The 20878-nt window shown below is 34.5% G+C and overlaps 3 protein-coding genes across 6 annotated transcripts in view; 1 reads left to right on the top strand and 2 right to left on the bottom strand.

Annotated features, from left to right (window-relative positions):
* LOC113518086 (C-Maf-inducing protein-like) overlaps window positions 1-11443 on the bottom strand; it is a 46727-nt gene extending 35284 nt beyond the window's left edge. The window contains exon 1 of the mRNA XM_026902847.3: window positions 10303-11443. Within this exon, the coding sequence (XP_026758648.1) occupies window positions 10303-10947 (645 nt within the window). The 5' untranslated portion in view covers window positions 10948-11443. The remainder of the gene's footprint in view (window positions 1-10302) is intronic.
* Window positions 11444-14811: 3368 nt separating this feature from the next.
* Window positions 14812-18950, top strand: LOC113518566 (phenoloxidase-activating factor 2-like). 3 transcript variants are annotated; one of them, XM_052903033.1, is made up of 7 exons: window positions 14813-15072; window positions 15271-15566; window positions 15948-16106; window positions 16187-16284; window positions 16500-16760; window positions 17713-17914; window positions 18762-18950. In XM_052903033.1, exons 1-7 carry the CDS (start codon window positions 14937-14939, stop codon window positions 18921-18923), a joined length of 1314 nt encoding a protein of 437 aa, XP_052758993.1. In that variant the 5' UTR covers window positions 14813-14936; the 3' UTR covers window positions 18924-18950. The 3 variants fall into 3 exon arrangements, with proteins under 3 accessions (XP_052758992.1, XP_052758993.1, XP_031768896.1); XM_031913036.2 differs by having other exon boundaries at window positions 14813-15192; XM_052903032.1 differs by having other exon boundaries at window positions 14812-15566.
* A 228-nt stretch (window positions 18951-19178) lies between these two features.
* The window catches only part of LOC113518360 (zinc finger protein 423 homolog), a 63796-nt gene continuing 62096 nt past the window's right edge, over window positions 19179-20878 (bottom strand). Inside the window, exon 9 of one of the 2 annotated variants that reach the window (XM_052903101.1) lies at window positions 19179-20256. In XM_052903101.1, coding sequence (XP_052759061.1) covers window positions 19432-20256 — 825 coding nt within the window. In that variant the 3' untranslated portion in view covers window positions 19179-19431. The remainder of the gene's footprint in view (window positions 20257-20878) is intronic. The other variant, XM_026903245.3, reaches the window with a different exon arrangement.

Below are 20878 nucleotides of genomic sequence, written 5' to 3'. Positions count from 1 at the left end.
ACTGATTGAAATAAAACGAATACTAAATGTTAAGTTGGGCAAACCGAAACCTGTTAGCTAGCTAGGCTAGCTAGCTAGCTAGCTAGTTAAGCTGTTTCTGATATTAGCGTGCACAAACGTACAAATATACAGACAAATAGACAAAAAATTTTAAAAATCATTATTTTGGGTTCTATTACGTTTATAAAGCCCCCTTATAAAAGTATTTCTGATATATCATTCATGTACAGACAGCGACTTTTTATTTACTTCATATATCAAATACATTAAGTAACTAAGTTTTATCAAAATAATAGTATTGTAACCATTTACGAAATAGTCGTGTTGTATTATTACGTTCTTCTTTCAATAACGTTACTAGTAGGCGCCTATATATACATAATATAATTTATTAGATGAATTATAGACTTGTATCAGATGAAACACACTCAAAATAGATTAACGTAAACAACACGGGATTGAATAGCGAGAATTGAGAAAACAAGTCGAGATCTTAACAGTAATATTTTTTAGCATTAAACAATTTTTAATCAATCTCGGCTGCATCACTACTTCGTGGTGTCAAAGCTTTATACTAGATATACGATTCGCCGTAGAGTACATCTTTTGAATTTTCATAGTAGCGGGGCCAGGCGGAGTTTAATTTATTGTACATATCCACTTCAAAGCTTACTCTAGTTAACGCGCTCATACCGACATCTGTACCTACTGTACTTGTGTTCTGTTGGGTCATGTTCAAATCCTATGTCTGTAAATATTGATGTAGCACAAGGTATTACCTCCACGTTTTTACATGTTAATGTTTGTTTATTCATCTACAAAATAAATAATATTCAAAAGATAGGTTTCTGGAAACTAATCTTTTTTATATCGTAATTTCTATATTATATACTTATCGTTATGTCTATTTATTACCTTTTTGAACATACGGTTTGAGTAATAAAGGTGTATTCTGCTATATATATATATATATATATATATATATATAGATAGATAGATAGATAGATAGATAGATAGATGACATTTATTACCTTTACTAAGAAATTAAAACAACAAAAAGGAAAAAAAAAACAATGTTGCTGGTAATAGGAGCCGCCTCAGCTATTGCTATATATGTACAGCTCCAGTGAGATGTACCTATATAGCGCTGATTTTCAGGCGGCCCCTTAACTTCTTTACCTTTAGCATGCGTGCGGATCGCTAATACCTATTTCTCGGATGGGAGACTCAACACGCTTACCAACAAATACATATGGCTTTCGCCATAGTCGCTCAACTGGTGACCTCTTGGTATATCTTACGCACCGATGGGCATCAGCCATTGAGAGTCAAGGTGAGGCGCTTGCTGTCGGTCTTGATATTGCAAAGGCATTTGACCGGGTCTGGCATCGGGGTCTTCTATCGAAATTGCCCTACTATGGACTTCCCGACAGCCTCTGTAAATGGGTCGCCAGTTTTTTATCCGGCAGACATATAAAAACCGTTGTAGATGGTTGCTGCTCCGATAGCATGGATATTAACGCTGGCGTCCCGCAGGGCTCTGTGCTGTCCCCAACGCTGTTTCTACTGCATATTAATGATATGTTAACCCTCGGTAGCATTCATTGTTATGCGGATGACAGCACCGGGGATGCCCTTTATACGGGTCGTACCAATGTCTCCCGTTCCATCGTGGAGAACAATCGTGAACAGCTTGTGTCTGAAATCGAGAGAACACTAACTGGAGTCTCTGATTGGGGACGACAAAACTTGGTCCAATTTAACCCCTCTAAGACACAAGCTTGCGCGTTCACCGCTAAAAAAACCCCATTTGCTGTGGCCCCACAGTTCCAAGGCACGTCTCTTAACATCTCTAAAAGCATTGGGATCCTTGGTGTCGACATCTCTAGTGACGTACAGTTCCGTGGCCACCTCGAAGATAAGGTGAAGCTGGCATCCAAAAAACTCGGTGTGCTCAATAGAGCGAAGCATTACTTCACGCCGGATCAGCGATTAATGCTTTACAAATCGCAAATCCGGCCCCATATGGAGTATTGCTGTCACTTATGGGCGGGAGCACCTAGATACCAGCTTGAACCCTTCGACTCAGTGCAACGACGAGCTATGAGAATTGTCGATGATCCCATGCTTGCAAGCGGTATCGAACCCTTAAGTCTTAGGAGAGATTTTGCCTCACTCTGCGTGTTCTACCGCTTATACAACGGATTGTGCTCAGAGGAATTATTCAATATGATGCCTACGGCCACTTTCTATCATCGTACGGCTCGCCATCGGCAGGGAGTTCACCCTCATACCTTACAGCCTAAATGGTCGCGTACAACACGGTTTCAGAGATGCTTTCTCCCACGAACACTCAGGTTATGGAATGAGCTCCCTGCCGAGGTTTTCCCGAGAGACTACAGCATGGGGTTCTTCAAAAGGGGGGTAAAGAGGTTTCTTCAGGGTCGGCAACGCGCGCGTAATACTTCTGGTATTGCAGGCGTTCATAGGCTACGGTAACCGCTTACCATCAGGTGGGCCGTATGCTTGTTTGCCACCTCAGTGGTATAAAAAAAAAAAAAAAAAAAACATAATACATTACAACACATACACAAAAAATTACAACCAAAACCGAGAAGAATAAACTCTGAATAAATTATTGCACTTCACAATGACAGCATCATAAAAAAATAAAAAAAGAACGTGAAGCGTCAGTTTCTCAACTGTTTTGAATTTGTTTCTCCAATAAGACTTTTTTAAGTTTATTTTTTAAAGTAATTTGGGACATATTAACATGCAAAGGAGGTGGTAGATCATTCCAGATTTTTGCTGCAGAAAACCTGAAACTTCCTCTAAAGAAAACAGTTTTATGTGCAGGAAGCTTAATTCTGTCTGTAAATTTACTTCTAGTATTTCGACTATGTATATCTTTCGTCCAAAAAATTTTTTCATATAGATACTTAGGTTTTTTATTATGTGCAATTTTATGAATGAAACTGGCCAAATGGAGTTCTCTTCGATATGACATATTCAAGATACCTATATATATATATATATATATATATATATATATATATATATATATATATATATGTCTATATATATATATATATATAGCAAGTAAATATTTCTCGGGACGAAAATACACTGAATACATACAATAGAATAAAAATTACAATGAATGAATTAAAAACTAAACACAGTTTAATATGTAGTTGTATAATATGCAAATATATAAATTAATTTAAACAAATGATATCTACATAAATATTTAACTGAAGTTCTGTTTAAATTTAGATTTAAGAAGAATTTGATTTAAAAAGAATAGGCCGTCAACTTGTTTGCCATTCTAAGATGCATATAAAATAAAATGTAGTGACCAACAATGTGGTGACCATGGAATAAAATAAATATTTTGCTATTACTTTTTTAATATTTTGTTATTTTGATGTGATAAAATATAAAAGACTTACTTGATATTGAGATATAGTCAGCGGTTCCATTATGAATGCTTAAACAATACTTTGTCGTAAAAAGTTTGGAACGCATGAAATGGATTACACGCCGACTTGTTTATCGAATTGTTACAACAACTAGACTGAAATTATAAACTAACGTACATAGCTATATAATAATAGATAATACATACATTTATTAAACTAATTAAAATAGTTACATTAAATATTAAAATACCGAACGGATATGTGGTTAAACAGATGGAAACGGTAGGTACCAATAAATGATAGGCACTTCTCATAAAAGTCCCTACAGGAAAATTTTATAAATAAAATTAAGTTACATCTATCTGTATAAATAAAAGTGAATCACTACATGATAAGTGTAAAACTAAAGAACTGTTGAACGGCAATTTTTTTTAATATCAATTGAAGTTACAGGAAGGTTTTTTTTATAAAAAGAATAATCGTCCATAAAAATGTGAAAGCCGCATTTTTCTTTTCCTGCTATTTCATAGTTTCTATGGGGTTCTGCAAGAGATATATCTATCAATAATTCATATAATATTGGTGCATAATCTACATATTATAAACCAGAAAACAAGGCACGATTTACCAATACGAGGAAAATTCGAAAAACAACCCTGTACCAAGTCCGACCAAATTACACATAAGTTTAACCGATGGAATATAACGTGTATTTGTATTTTATTGGCTACATCCAACAAGGATATCCCGGTTCTATGAGGTAAGACCCATGACTAGTAAAGAAATACTAATGAGTTGTTATTGATAGACAGACGATTAAAACATGCATGCATGCAACAAACGTGCATGCCTGAAAATTGTTGTAATCATAATAATATTTAATCCATAATTTGATATTTATTTATTTATTCATTAGTACATATATGTGGACTTAATGCTAAAAGCATACTCTCACAGTCAACCATAGAGAAGTGTCAGAATACTCGAATGCGGTACTAGTAATTATTGATATACATAAAATAACATATATAAACGAATATATATAAGTAACAAATATACTTACACATATATAACATATACTATATTATACACGAAATTGAGAATAATATAAAGGACTTACTGCTCGGATAAAGTAAAAAAGTGAGCATGAACATTTCTTTTTTAAACACGTTTTAGTCGACAGTCTCTTAATGGTATCAGGAAGCGCGTTCCAGAGCCGTGAAGAATGTAGGAGAAAAGAATTTGGAGCGAAACCAGTACGGTGAGAGGAGATAGATAGTCTAATGTCCAAAAATATAAGCCATTTTTTGTTTATAAAAATATCATGGATTCGTCTCCATAATATTTTTTTCAACATACATATAAATGCGATACCGCTGTACACAATTAAAAAAAAATTATATACCATCCGCTTGCATTAAGGAACACATCAAGACTTGGTCACTTTAGTATAAACGTAAACCGTTTAACCCTAGTGAAGTAAAATAATACATATTGTATATAAGCAGCAAATATAACTTTATAATGTAGCTATTCCACGTGACGAGACAACGTTGATTTTTACCACCGTACAACCGCCACAAACTAAAGTTTCATCCTAATCATCTGGACGAGTGGCGGTCTTCCACCGTACGTTTTTCAAGGCACTTTCTTCCACGCACAACCATTTTTTGAAATCAACTTCCAGCAGCAGTATTTCCGAACCGATACGATAACATAACCTTCAAGAAAAGAGTATATTCCTTTTTAAAAGGCCGGCAGCACACCTGCAATGCCGTTGGTGTTGTGGGTGATCATGGGCGGCGGTAGTCACTTACCATCAGGTGAGCCGCATGTTCGTTTGCCCCCTATGTTGTAAAACAAAAAGAGTCATCTTCTCCTGAGTGTAGGACAAGTCAGCAATTTTTTTTAAATAAAATCATATTAATACTTATAGTAACCAAAATATGTTATTATTAATATCCTCTTCATTTTCTTCTATCACAATATATTCTTACAAATTATATAAAATGACATATAAAAATAATTAAAGACTGAAATGATGATAATATAATCAAATAAATTTTAATTTTGATTCCCTTTATGAGGAATACCTTGTTTAATAACAAAATATTTACTTCTCGGTCCTTTTTTTCGTTATTGTGTCTAATTATAAATATATGATGACTGTAATTGTAAATGAAGTTGTCTCCATGCGCATGCAGGCAGCCATATTTCCGGCGGATATATATGACGTCACAGATTTAAAAATTCTATCAAGTTTCGCATGTCACATGTAACATGTAGCTCACTTTGACGACATAGATTAGATTCAATTGAATTGCCCTTCAAATTTGGTTGCTATTGGAATAAGATAAGGTGGGCAAAGTATTTGTTGATTTAGTCACCACGAACTACTAATACCTACTTAGGTATATAATATTATTTTATTGAACCCAGCATATTATGACTATGTATTTCCAGCACAGCTTAATTCAGTATGCAGGTATCTGTAATTTTAGACTGTGGTATATTCTTCCTATGACATTTCATCGTACAGGTTTCTAACTGAATCGATAAATTTAGTTTCAACCAACTTCAAAAAAAGAGGCGGTTCTCAATTCGTCGGAATGTTTAATTTTTTGTGAATGTTTTCCAATTATTTGAAGACGTCTGGACCGATTCGGAAAATTATCTTTATATGAAAGATGATATATTTTCAGATTGGTCCTATAGAAATTTTATCAAAATTGGTTTAGTAATTTAGCTTTTAAATCAAAATAGCAGATTTTTTTTAAATAAGATATTTGATTTTGCCACGATTGAGGTAGATTTTTTAGAACAATTCTTAATTTATATTTTCTCAAACTACCAAGAATACGCACAAAAAAAAATAAAGATAGTTGAAAATCATCGTCCTAATATAATTTTAAATAAGTAACACCGTAACCCCGTTACATCACTTTTAATTAAACCACATTTTTTTATGCAATTTAGAATGGCAAACAAGCTGACGGCTCACCTGATGGAAAGTGGTAACCGTCGCCTATAGACATGATACCCCCATACGTTGCCATGCCTGAGGACTCAAGTGTTATACCTCTGACACTGACATATATATATATATATATATATATATATAACATAGGAACATAGGCATACAAAGACAACTACTTCACGGTAGAAACACAAATAGGACAAAGATGCCCCAGCCAACGACTTTTATACAAAGTCTCCCTATGACATTAGCATCTGCTTGATTGTGATTAATTTGATCAAAATCAAATGTAACAATAGATAGAAGTAACTCATAATAGAAATGTTAATTCCTAAATTGCTCTGTAGAAAGCAAGGCAATCACTTTTAGAAAAAAAATAAAACATGTTATAAATTAAAATTGACAAGAAAATATCGAATAATTTCCGCCTATAGAAAACTATTGTGGAAACGCATGATTAGGGAACCCGTTTAGAAACATGTCAGATTGCGGAAGTTGGACTTACAAATTTGGACATTGGACGTCATTCAGTATAGACTGACTAATACCAATCTACAATACGTGTTCTTCACTTTTTATACGAGTATGGACCGCATTTACGCAAACAGAACGGTGTGTTGTGTGCCTACACGCAATCATTACTCAGGGTCATGTCATTCATCCTATATTCAGATAATTTCAGTTTAATCCAAATAGACCGAATATAAATAATAATAATAATAAAGCCCTTTTGTGCATAACTCACAAAAAGTAAAGAATAATTAAAAATTTTCATAAAACTAATTTTAAAACGATTTTTCTTTTTTTTTAATTAGATATATTTTGTCTATACCTATTATTATTAAAAACACATCCGCTGAATCGAATTATAGGTAAAGGAATTAAGCAAGGTAAGTACATAATCCATTTCATTGTATTGTCAATCATTTTCTTTTGATTATTGGGGTTTCCCAAATATATTAATCATGCTTCCTAATTAGAATAATAACTATGATAAATATAAAAGATTGTAAAAATGTTTATTTGGATGTTCAGATGTTTATTACTTAAAAATTTAAACTAAAGTTTGGTATACAGAATGACCATCCTTCTCAAAAAGTACCTAAATACATAGAAGGCCCTTCCATATACTAAATTTCAATAAGTAATTACTCGTAATGCGACCAAATCCGCTGATTACGACTAATGAATTCATAAAATATGTTAGATAGTAACGTTTTTAGTTTCAGAAGTTTCTTTTACTGTGATGAAACACTAATAGTAAAGAAATAACATTACTATTATAAAATGTCATTTTTTTAGTTTTATTTTTCGGAATAGATTAATAAGGCCCTTCATCTCATTTTTATAATTTTTAAGATGTTACTGAAATAGCATGGCAAAGAAGCTAACGTTCTACCTGATGCAAAATGATAAACGTTGCCTATAGGCATGAACAGCAACATGTACATCGCATACTATACTTTAATGCCAATAGTATCTGTTATATGATAGTTCTGATACTTCCATATTTTATTATTTTTACCACTATGATTAACAACTGTTCCACCTGAATGAAGAAAGGTAATCTTCTCTATATGAACAATGTCAAATTATTGTACCTATGTATATTATGGTGCTCTCACATACCTCACACATTGCTGCGTTTGAAAAGTGTTATTACTTTTGTGTCAGAGATATTTTACTCTTTATGTCATATACATACATATTAACACAAGTATATTATGCTACATAATATATATGTATTATTACTATATATTATAAAACAGCCCCAGCCTCTGACTTTACGTTTGCGATGATCTTAGAAAACTACTGAACTGATTTTCATGCGGTTTTCATTTATCAACAGCGTAATTCCTAACGGAGGTATAGATGTATAATTAGTTAATATTTTGTGTAAATTGGTTAAAATGCGACGATGGTTGTTGAAGAAGTAAAAAAATCAAGTCGTCTGGGAGCTTTCATCGAAAACGCTGCTTAATCCGCTTAAGATATAAAAAAACAATCACACTAAAGGTAATGGGTAGGTAAGTGTAAAGGTCACTATACCCATCTAGTTCATACTAATCGCAACAAACTGATGCAAACAGTTTAAGCATATATCGTCATAGTCGTAGAATACTGACGGATGTGACAAATATTACATATATAGATCAGTCAGTATTCTACGACTATGACGATATGCTCTATTCCCCGTGAAAAGTCGAGGCGGGTCACTAGTTATTTATATTAAGATATTATTTATTTTGCATAATTTATGCATACACAAAATTCTTCCACCAGTGATTCGTCGTTAGTTATATGTTAGGTACAGTACTAGCACAATATTAAGATTTTATTCTTATTACAGACAATATGATAAGCTGATAACAATTATATCACACAGAATTTCAGAGTTGCTCTGTGCTATGATTTAATTTTATTTGAACCTATCAACATAATCTGAATATACATACAAATACCTTTTGCTTATATATATAAGCAAAAAGAATCATAAAGAAAATCTGATATATACATATTAAGTAATTTTATTAAACTACCAAAAAAACATTTTAAGTACGGTCACCTGCGGTTTCCTTATCTTGAGATATGAGGATTTAACTGCTATATAGATATCAAATACTGCTTTTTGATTCGTATCTATCGATCGAAACATGACAATTCAATAAAAATATTCATATTTGTATTATATTGTCATAGAATACCTAAGTATAATGCGTTATTTCAGACTATCATCTTCTCTCTCTCTCTTTCCAACAACATTCGTATACAATTTAGATTACTATAAGGAGCCTGAACCTCTTATAGGGCCACATCTATATATATATATATATATATATATATATATATATATATATATATATATATATATACTGTCTACTGCTGAATATATACCTTCCATTAAAAGGAAGGTTTATATTCAGCAGTGGACAGTTAACGACTAATATGATGATATAGATGTGGCACTGCGTGGTATTCCAAAATGGGAACATCTATTAAAGCTAAAATGGCAATAGTCCAGTCACATATTTTTAAGAACAAACAAATTATAGAGAAAAAACATAAACCTCTCCGGTCTATTTTCAACAATGGAAAGTAGTCAGTTGATATGATGATGATATGATGATTGGACACGTCCTACTTGAATTTAATATTTCACAAGCGTAATAAAAAGAAGAACAGGTGATAAACTTTTTGACATTTTGACAGCTTTAATAAAGATATTTCATAAATAATAATTAATGATTGCATTTAAAAAAATCTCTTCAGCCATCTTGAAATAAACTGAGTTTTCCTCTTTGCGGAGGCCGCTTGTTTATAAGAAATATGATTTCTCTTAGAGAATACGCTTCCTATAAGACAAGTACGTAAATTATCAAAATTGAAATAGTTGTAAAAAGTTACTTATGTTACTACAGACTTTATGTAATTCGGTTGCGATCAAAATTGCAATAGTATTAATATCATAAAATAAAAAGAAAATACCTATTCCAAAAGCACCATAGAAAACTGCCAGTTATAACTAGTAAACAAAATGAAATGTTTTGTAAACGTATATACTTATAATAATAAATATTTTTAGATAAACAAAAATGAAAACATTTTTCTTTAAGTTATTTATATCATGTTTAAAAAAAAAAACATAGATACGGTTATAAAGATAGTATTTCTCTCTCCGTTTAACTAATAACACTATTATATATTTTAATGATTAATCGACGTTATGCTTTAGTAGACTTTGTTCTTAGATTTATAATGAACTACAATGTAGCCTACAGTAAAATTTCGTCGAAATTGGGCTTAGGTTATAAAGGTGGACTACATTTTTGTAATTTCTGCATTCTACATTTCGTTTCTAACCACAATTTTAGTTATATTATCCTTATATTTGTTAATACTTACAAAATACTCTGAGGAGCTTTGGTCTGCAAGTGACGGCGAGAGAAGGCAGCCAGGTGAAGGTGGCGCCGTAGCAGCCGGCGGGGGCGGTGCCAGTGACAGCAACTCGCCAGCTGACGCCGACATGCTGCCGGCCGCAGCTAAACTACGTAACCGATCCGCCAAATCCGTGTGACCACTATTATTTGTTTTACTAACACCACCTTCTTTTTCGTCATTAACACACAAATTGTCTATGATTCGCGGCCGACGGAGCTTCCGAGACGCTGCTTTCCACCGCCTCAGTCGGCACGCAGCGTTATTTAGTACCTCGTCAGTATCTCGCGCCAACGGCTGCTCCTCCTCAGACTGCGTGGCGTCATCTACATGTTCATCGATATATGGAAGAGTCTGTCCGAGACTAGATGGTGAAGGCTGTTCGCCCTCGTTGCTCTCATCACAAACCACTGTACTTGAAGATCCAAGAAAGTCTCTAAGAGCAAATGCTATTATTTGATTCGGACTGAGTCCCACTGGTGCACTATTTGAAATATGCTCACTTGAAGCATATTTTATTTCTTCTTCTTTTTTGCTTTTATCATCCGTCTTTATAGCACCATTCTCATTAGAATTTAGATCTACATTAATTTTTTGACTATACGATGGCATTCTGAACAAATAGCCGGTAACAAATTTATCAACAAACAATTATCCGCATTTGTATATTTATTTTTAACTACAATTTAAATTACTTAATAGCAATTTTTAACTGAATCAAGTTCTTGTATAATCTGAACGAGGATAAATTGTTATAATAAACATATCGCATGTTTTTATCCGAATATGAGAAATTACCACTATCAAAGCCAGAAGGGACGTATCAGGTCAACTTTTTTATATCTAATCGATGATTTAGGTAGCTGTAACTGTAACACTAATGTGTAGCTCGATGGTTATGCACTAAATTTAAAGGTAGTAGCACGTCAAACATAAGTGTATTACACAAAATCAATCATAGCAGGTACCCGCGGGAATATACTGATTTAATATTACTTAGTACACGCACAACTAGCGTCAAATTATACGAGCAATTTGCACAAACTGAACAGAGCACTGGCTGGCGCTGTCATCGTGAGCGGTACATATAATATAGTTCTCGATAGCAGTCTTCTTGTTTGTATTGACGTACATTCGGCGTGCGCAACAACGCCTGCATTACAACTCCCCCTGGTGTTTAGTATGTAATTTACGCTACTATTAGCGCCATCTGTACAATTTATATATACATTTATAAAATGTATTGTCTGCTCGTAATTCTCTTCTGCTAGTAGAATAGTAGTATTTTAACGGTAATTCAGATGGCACCTAAAATTATAAAAGTAGTAGTGATTTTATTTATCTTTCTGTACCAATACTCAACCAATCATAATGCAATTAAGCACACATATATGATATTAGCATGGAAAAGGATAAAAGGTACTTTATCTTGACCAATCAACGTACGCAATGAAGACAATCAGTCAGACGCGGACTAAGTTACGATTACAACTAGTAATACGTATTGCGACTTCTGTCGCGGTCAAGAATCATCATTATCATATCAACCTTTAACTGTCCACTGCCGAACATAAGTCTCCCTCTAAGAGGGTTTTGCCAGTAGTTGCCACGCTTGGCAGGCGGATTAACAACCGCAGTTAAGCTTTCGAGATATTTTAAGAGGAACGCTACTGCCCATATCGCACACTCCCTTCGTCGCTTGTTACGACACCCACGGGAAAAGAAGAGGTGGTATATTCTATGCCGGGACCGCACGGAAGAATGGTACATATTTTTTTATGCAACTTAGAATGGCAAACAAGCTGACGGCCCACCTGATCGAAAGTGGTAACCGTCGCCTATATATGAGTAGTAACGTATGGAAGTAGTAACCATGGACGTAACAAAGCCATTCCTGAGGACTCGGGTGTTATTCCTCTGTACCCTGTAAATAATATCGTGCCATATCCCACTCTTTAAACCAAAACACAGCGAAACATGCAAACACAACTGCTTCACGGGTGAAATACGAATGGGATAGAGGTGCTCAACTAAACAACTTTTGTACAAAGTCTCAAAATATAGTAACAGATTATACTCTTCGGTCTTCTATATAATCTGCTGTAGTGTATGTAATAAGCTAACTTGTTCGGGCGGCTGAAAGTCGTCGAATTTGCGCATGCGGATGATGAAATTAAATAATCTCTGAAGGCGATTACAAGTATCGGTTTTCACCCACTATTAGAAGTTCTGTTGTAATACAGTGTTCCCCGGTGCCTTGTCGTTTTAACTCTGTTTGAGAGCCATTTCAATCTTGTACAAACTGACGTCCGAGATATCATCAGTATAATGTCGAGTAACTAAAGGCACCTCATCGGTGGGGTGTGTCAGGTGTCTTTAGCTCTGGTCGTTATTCGCATTGATATGCGGCGTAATGACGTTGTGTACAGTTGCCCATAAAACATAAGGGTTGGCAACGTACACGTGATATTGTAGATGTCCATAAGCTACAGTAATCAGACGGGCTATATCCTTGTTTGTCACCTTTGTGGTATAAAAAAAACTTCTCAATCACACTCAAAATATCAGATGTAACGGATATTACATTACCGGTGTCGGTTCTCAACTTTGTCAGTTGGCTTCTCCCAGTAGTCTAATATCTGAAAAATACTTTGAAGCCTTGATTCCGCTCTATAGCCTATTCAAAGCACATATTATTGAACTAGCGTATGCCACGCCATATATACATTGGAGATTTGCCTATTAAGCTGTCTATTATCTGACTTAGACGTTAAAGACTGGGACCACAATTCACGTCATTTCTTCATGAGATTTTAGATCTCATTTGCGATTTGTTTTGTTTTTTTTTTTTTAGTGTTGTGGATTGCATAAAAAGGCAATTAGTTGTCATTATGAAATCTTTTTTTAAGTAATTTTTATATCCCTCGGGACTCGTCTTATACCCAAAGGGTCTATTTTCTATGTGACAGCTTTTGGAAGAAGGAATTCATCATAAAGAGTCTCTCCTTATTTATGAAGTTACCCAATTGCTACCCTACTCTACCCTAGAATTTCGTTGCCTAATGCCAACGTTACCCTTTCCCATTGTCTTTCCTTTTTACCTAGTTTAGCGTTAAAGTCCCCCATTAATACTATATATTGAGTATTAGAAGAATGTATGCCTCTTGAAATGTCTTCATATATTGCCTTCACCTCATCACTGGAGGATGTCACGGTCAACGTTTATACCTGCATAATCTTCAGCGAATACTAATTGGTAATTATGAGTATTAGGCATATTACCCTTACTGACACACTCTCGATCGTTGAGACATTATTAACAAGGGACTTGCAAACGATAAACGATGATCGCCCTCTCGATGATAGAACAAGTTGCCAGATTCAAGGAGCATTGTATTCTCGCCCGTCTTCAGATTTCAAGTAATCCTATAATATCCCGGTACAACTTTTTCATTTCTTTTTCCAGCTCTAGTCGATTTCATTGATAGCCGAATTTCTTACTGCGTTTCTTCGCACCCCCTACTCCACCGTTTCTATTAATAACCATTAAAATTTATATTTAAAATACATTAACATTGTAAGTAAAAAAAAAAAAAACTATAATGAGAGAAAATTAACTTATCGTTAGATATTTAACACATAAAATATTTAACCAAACCTACTTAGATGTATGGTCATTGGCATCAATTATTTAGTCATTACTGACTCATGGACAATTTATTTACGTCAACAGAATCCCACGATTACACATCGTTAGACAATAATGATGATATGGCTGACCTATATACATAGGTGGCTATGATTTTCTCTGCAAAGGTTTTAATTTCTTTAACTTCCCACTTACAACTGAAAAAGCTCTTATCAGGATCACTAGGCGAATATAAAAGTTTAGTAATATAGGTTCCGAATAGCTATTGTAATTACACTAGGTATTGACTAAAATTGACAATACAGTTCCCGGCAATAACAATCACAGTCATCAGAAGTGGTAAGTCATAAGAAATGAAATAGCCGTAATGGACTAATCAGCTTACAAACTCACATGCTATGATATTTAAAATATGCTCTATATATAACATTCTCAACTGTAATCGAGTTCAAATATTACAAAAACATACAAATAGTAAGAGAGAATAGAAATTAGAACAACCAATCCGCTGACTCCTTTCCTAAAAAAACTTTAGAGATGAAGTCATTTGGTTAATTTTTTGAACCCAAAAATCTGCAATTTAAAATCAGTCTTATTTTGTGCCTATACTAAAAAGTAATATTATTTATATTATTTCCAGCCCATGAGTCATTCGAAATATTATTTGACTATAATAAATACATAATGTAGTTTATCAAATGAATGTGGATTACATCATTTACCTACAACAGATTAGTATTTCACGTTTAGTTGATTGCAACAATTTGTTGCTTTGTGATCACGTGCATCATACCATGAAGGTTGCAATTATTGGGGGAATACCATAATTCCTAATATTAAGGACATATTTAATACCGGGTACTTCATCACCTCTGATTTTAATAGTAAACCTGACTCCAGACCGCGCATACTATTGTCGACACGCTGGACAACGGTCGTATCAACTTCTAATATGTGTCTCTGGCTTTTAACAGCTTGTTTAGGGCTATTGCCGGGTAATCCTACCCCACCAGTTATAATAGTGCCAGGTGTACCATCACCAATAATTCTGCCTACAACAACCACGACTACAACTACCGCCCCCCCAGGTAACAATGACATGACTGGACCCCCAGAGCCCCCTCCAACGGAACCACCGGCGACTGAACCTCCACCTACTGATAGCACAACTATTCCAACGGTACCACCAACACCGCCACCGACAACAGGTGGAGTTCTTTTACCCGTCATACTTTGTAATAATCCTGACATTATATGTATCTCTAATCCCGATGAAAACACCACAGGCCCTCTTCCAATCGATCCGAGGCTTGGCACAACTCCAGCACCGTCAGCACCATTGCAAGTTCCACCTATAACCGGTTACAGCGCTCTGGAGCCGTCTTATAATACAGCTGTTAGGTTTCCGAGGCAAAGAAGAAATGTGGATTTCACGTTTAAAGACATTTTTCATAGTACTCCCAAGGAAGTTTATGTTAAACACAGAATTTACAAGAGGCAAAGTTGTCGATGTGTGGCGATTGGTACATGTATCAGACCCAGCACAGGCGCCGGTTTGATTGATATCAGAATTGTTAATCCTGTAAGTAATAATTTTAACATCTAATTGTAATTTTAGTCGAAAAATTGTTGTTAACTGTATATAGTGAAAAAATCTGAAATGTTTTCACTCTCACTCATATACCTTCCGCCATTCTTGCAGCTGTGATTGCCTGGCTACGATTTGAATTATGATATAATTTCAATCAAATTACCGGGTACAAAACTATAACATATTAATTTAATTTTCAGGAATGGCAACGTATGAGGGTTACAATAAACTTCACAGGATATTTTGTAACGACTATGATGTTGTTTATATCTATAGGCAACGGTTATTATTCTCCATCTTGATTGTTATTCCGTGTTATATAAAAAAATATAGAAATTCAAAAATTTATAGTTTGCTCCTGACACTTTTCAGGGTGGAGGCGGTGGTAGCGGAGAGTGTCCAGCGGGTCAGGAAAGTTGTTGTGGTGGCATAACGGACTCTCAGATAGCTTGTGGAATATTACAAACAACGCCTCCTCTTTCTGTTACGCCGACTGCAGGACAAGCTAATTTTGGAGAATACCCTTGGCAGGTACAAAAATGTTCAATAATAAATGTAATGATATATTTTTTTCGTACATAAATTTATTTATCCAATTTTTGTTATTTCAGGCCATGATATTAACAAAACAAAATGATTATATAGCTGGCGGTGTTCTTATTGACCCGTTAAATGTCCTGACAGTTACACACAGACTGCTACCGTATATGTAAGTAGCTAAAATTAATGTTACTATATCCAGGATAGTGTTTCAACTTTGAGAAACTATGTCGGCCAATAAACATTCATATCATATATTCATATTTAGTATTTTTAAAAACAAAAACATGATAAACATTCAATAAATTCATATGTTTAGTTTGTCTATTATTAATTTGACAACAAAAATTAAATAAAAAATTATTCACCACACATAATTAATAGTGTTTCAGGTACAGCACCCAACGTCAAAGTAAGACTAGGTGAATGGGACGCCGCTGGTACATACGAACCAGTTCCTTATCAAGAGTATGCAGTTCAAAAAGTCTTCAGCCATCCTTCTTATAACTCTAATACACTGCAGTACGATATCACTGTATTGCGATTAGCAGCCCCTGTACCGTTTACCCCAGCCGCTGGAGCGGCAACTACAATAAATAGAGCTTGTCTCCCATCTTCACCAACCGCTACGTATAATGGGCATAGGTATGTGCTTTATAATCATCTATTATTTTCATAGATAATGAAAATTGAAGAGTGTATTCCCAATAATTAGTAAATATTTAACTTCTTGATTTGTTTTCCTAAAGTACTTACAATGTACGTGCCAATAGTTCAATAAATGTTTTATTGGTATTGCAATGTATTACCGTGTATGTATGTTTTATGATATATATATATATATAAACTATATTTTTATACTTATATTCTTATAAGTATATTTATATGATCATAATGTGCAGTCCTTCATCATATATATTACATTATTTTACATAATGCTTTGTTGTGTACTCGTTTATAATATATAATTTGTAATTCAATAGAGATTACGTCTGTTACATATCAATTTTCAATATTATTCACGGCATTATTACAAATTTTGTTTTTCTAAAGATCGACTGGAAAAGAATGTTCTGTAGTAGTAAGTGCGCCTTTTCTGCCAAAAATTTTTTGGAACGTGGTGAATAAATAATAAATACATAAATAAAGTATCTACTTCAGATAAATATTTCTGAAATATATATAAAATATAGTAAATCCATAATTGGCTGTAAGTACCAAAAATATAATGTCACAGTTTAAAAGCTGTGGATTTTGTAATAAATGTATTGAAGACGCAATAAAAACTCGATACAGTATTAATATTTACGAGTATTGATACCGATTAAAATATTTTGGCAATTTTAAATTGTAAATTAGTATCGATACGGCAACAGATATCGAAAAACCACCATATCCTTCAACACTCCCTTCGATTTTATCGATCACAATTTTATAGCAGTTGGCGTATCTTTGGGATCACCATTAGAAACTATATACTGTATTAGACTATTTTTTGTCGGAATCTTGTATAACACTGTGTTTTATTGATTACAGTGACGTTATAAATGGATTACATAACTTTATAAATTTACAAGTATTTATCTATTACTTTTAGATGTTGGGTAGCCGGATGGGGTAAAAATATGTTTGGAGTACAAGGTCAATATCAGCAAATATTAAAAGAAGTAGAAGTTCCAATAGTAGCACCAGCTACCTGTCAATCGCAATTACAGGCGGCTAGACTCGGCCCAACTTATGTTCTGGATACCACGTCGTTTATATGTGCTGGTGGAGAACCTAACAAAGATTCTTGCACAGTGAGTATCTAATTATATTTAAATTTTAATTTTTTTTTTTATGCAACTTAGAATAGCAAACAAGCTGACGGCCCACCTGATGGAAATTAGTAACCGTCGCCTGTAGACATAAGCAGTACCATGGATATAACAGAGTATACTGTTTCGCCCATGATACCCCCCATGCGTTGCCATTCCTGAGGACTCAGGTGTTATTCCGTTATACTCCGTAAATTCACTGCCATATCCCACCCTTCAAACTGAAACACAGTCATGTAAACACAACTACTTCACGGTAGAAACACGAATTGGACAGAGGTGTCCAACAAACGACTTTTGTACAATGTCTCCCTCTGGTAATTTATTATATAGGAACAACTATAATAAAATACATTAGATTTTACGATGCGATAACTATCTGCAGTTTTTGTGTTAGGTCAACCGGGACTAGTGTATGTTCACTGATTAGAATAAAAAGTAGCCTATATCCTTTTCCATCCTATAAATACATGTGTATACCAAATTTCATAGTGACACAAACAGAATCACTTTCAGATTTATAATATTAGTCTATATATTAGTTATATCCGACATCTGATCACAGTTTCTTCATTCACAGTTAAAGTAACTATGTATTCAAAATAGACTATTTACTTATACCATATGTATTAAATTTGTTACTCGAAATAGTAAGAAGCCCATTTAATTAAAAATGGAACCATTGCATCCCTTCAGACATTAGGATTAGAGAAAACCTAATCACTGAGTCCAATCTGAATTACGTTAATATTACTCTATGTTACTAACATACTAGTATAGTATTATATTTTCTGTGATAACACTAATTTGAATTGTTTAACTTTATCAGGGTGATGGTGGCTCGGGTCTAGTATGTTCAGTGAACGGTCAATGGGTAGTAGTAGGGCTGGTATCATGGGGTCTAGGCTGTGCCAATGCAAATGTACCTGCCGCCTATGTAAATGTCGCCGCCCTTCTACCCTGGATACAGCAGCAGATAGCTACTCCCTGATTTATAAAATTGATACATTTGATCTAAAGAAAATTGTGTTTTATTATCACACCTACATGCAACTCTCTTGTTATTTATACTCCTAATTTTTACCCAAGATAAAAAGTAGTTTATTTTATTCACCCTCTAAAATACTATGTATATATTAAGTTTGATGGTAATTGGTTATACTATTAAACCGTCAGAAGTAATAAATAAACCCTCACAGATAATATTTTGCAAAAAATGACTAAACGTTCTGAAGCTTAACATAATAATTTATTAAGTTAACATTTTATACAAATAGCCATGTAAACTTTACAAAACATACGACTTCTAAACAACATAAAAGATACATAATATAACGTACGAATTATCTACATACAAGAGACACGGCGTTCTAAACGCAAAAATTCAACATCTGTAATAATTATTAATATAACTATCATTAGCTGGGACGTAATCTAGTATTGCAGCGGGACAAATCTCGCATGTCGGACGATATCGTTCGTGATCGTGAAGAAACGGTTCAGTCATCGTCGGGTTTCTCTTGTTTCACCACTGGTGCAGGCGATCCATTTGAAGGTGGGGGAGGAGCTGGCGCAACAGGTGGAGGAGACGATACTTCAATATACTCGTCAGTATTCCGCTCTTCCTTTATCTCAGGCTCTTGTTTCACTTCTACCGCTGGCGGAGTAGTAACTTGTTGTGTCGATTCTGGAGGAGCTAACGCAGCCCACGCTGATGCAGCTCCTCTAGCGTAAGCTTCATAGAAAGCCCTTTGAGCTATTTCTGCTTCCTCGAGATGAACGAATGCGTGGTTATCTCTTTCAGCTCGGAAAAAGAATTTCAGTCCGCAGCGGCCACAATCAAAAGGTCGCGGCACGTCAGCGTGTTCTGGTAAGTGCCGCTGTAAACCTACCGCACTCGTGAATACTGCTCTACATAAGTAACAGGTGAAAGTGTCTATGCCCGCGAAAGTGTGCTCGATAAGATGGGCTTGTAATCGAGTAGGAGAACCTAAAGCTCGACGACATAATCGACAATCATGATCGGCTGGAGGCGGCGGCCGTGGAGCGGCATGTCGCGCGTAACACGCTGAACATGCTCGGGCGCCTTCACCAGCTTCTCCTTCAGGCAATGCTCTAAGACATATCGCACATCGTTGCTCATCTTCAGCGGGTCGTAAATGAAATCTAGCATGTAGTCGTGCTTCGGCCTCTGAAGCAAGAGTCTGTCTGCAGACTACACATGGCGCCGGCAATGCCGGATGATGGCGGGCCATGTGTGAAAGGAACGACTCCTCCGAAGACAGCCTCGCACGACATCTTGCACATGTATCCCCCGCAACGACCTTAAATAATTTGTATTATTTTATATTAATGATTGTGGAAAGAAATATGATAAATAGTAATGAAATAATAATTCTATATTATTATAGTAGAGGCAAATATAATATATGATTTAAAGTAGGGTAATAGAACCATAGATGAATATCGCCTAATAGTTAAACAAATTACTGAAAATTTAAAATAATAAGAACAACTTAAGAAGCGTCCTGTGTTTTTCCATAAGCAGCAACACGTTCTTTACCCACTTCATATAAAAAAATCACAATTAGGCCCCAAATGTATTCATAATAACTGACTGTTTCTGCGGTTCATGCAAAAAGATTTACAATATGTAATCCTACTTAAGACAGGGCGCTCAAAAGCGCATATTCAAATAATAGATTATACGTATATGTAATTGTAGAAGTTTTCATTAAAGTTAATTTCCAGTTATATTTCCCTTAAGAATTATAAACAGATTTGCAGTATAGTTTAAATAAAATTGTATATATTTAGACATGTGAATTATCATAAAATTATCGAAAATTACATTTCAAATATCCAAAATTATAATATTTGTTGAACAAAAGGACAATTACACTGTTTTTAGATTTTTTTTATAAAACTAATTAAGTTTTTTTTTAA

The sequence above is a fragment of the Galleria mellonella genome, unplaced genomic scaffold (assembly GCF_026898425.1).
Source record: "Galleria mellonella isolate WM207_F2 unplaced genomic scaffold, CSIRO_AGI_GalMel_v1 utg132, whole genome shotgun sequence".
Taxonomy (NCBI): domain Eukaryota; kingdom Metazoa; phylum Arthropoda; class Insecta; order Lepidoptera; family Pyralidae; genus Galleria; species Galleria mellonella.
The sequence above is the reverse complement of the archived record's forward strand: the minus strand, read 5'-3'. Positions and strand labels throughout refer to the sequence as shown.

What these genes read in the sequence shown, in the direction of transcription:
- LOC113518566 (XM_052903032.1), top strand. Translation starts at nt 14,937, where the DNA reads ATGTGTCTCTGGCTTTTAACAGCTTGTTTAGGGCTATTGCCGGGTAAT. An exon ending in TTGGAGAATACCCTTGGCAG is followed by an intron (nt 16,107 to 16,186) that starts GTACAAAAATGT and finishes TTGTTATTTCAG; the next exon opens with GCCATGATATTAACAAAACA. An exon ending in CTAACAAAGATTCTTGCACA is followed by an intron (nt 17,915 to 18,761) that starts GTGAGTATCTAA and finishes TAACTTTATCAG; the next exon opens with GGTGATGGTGGCTCGGGTCT.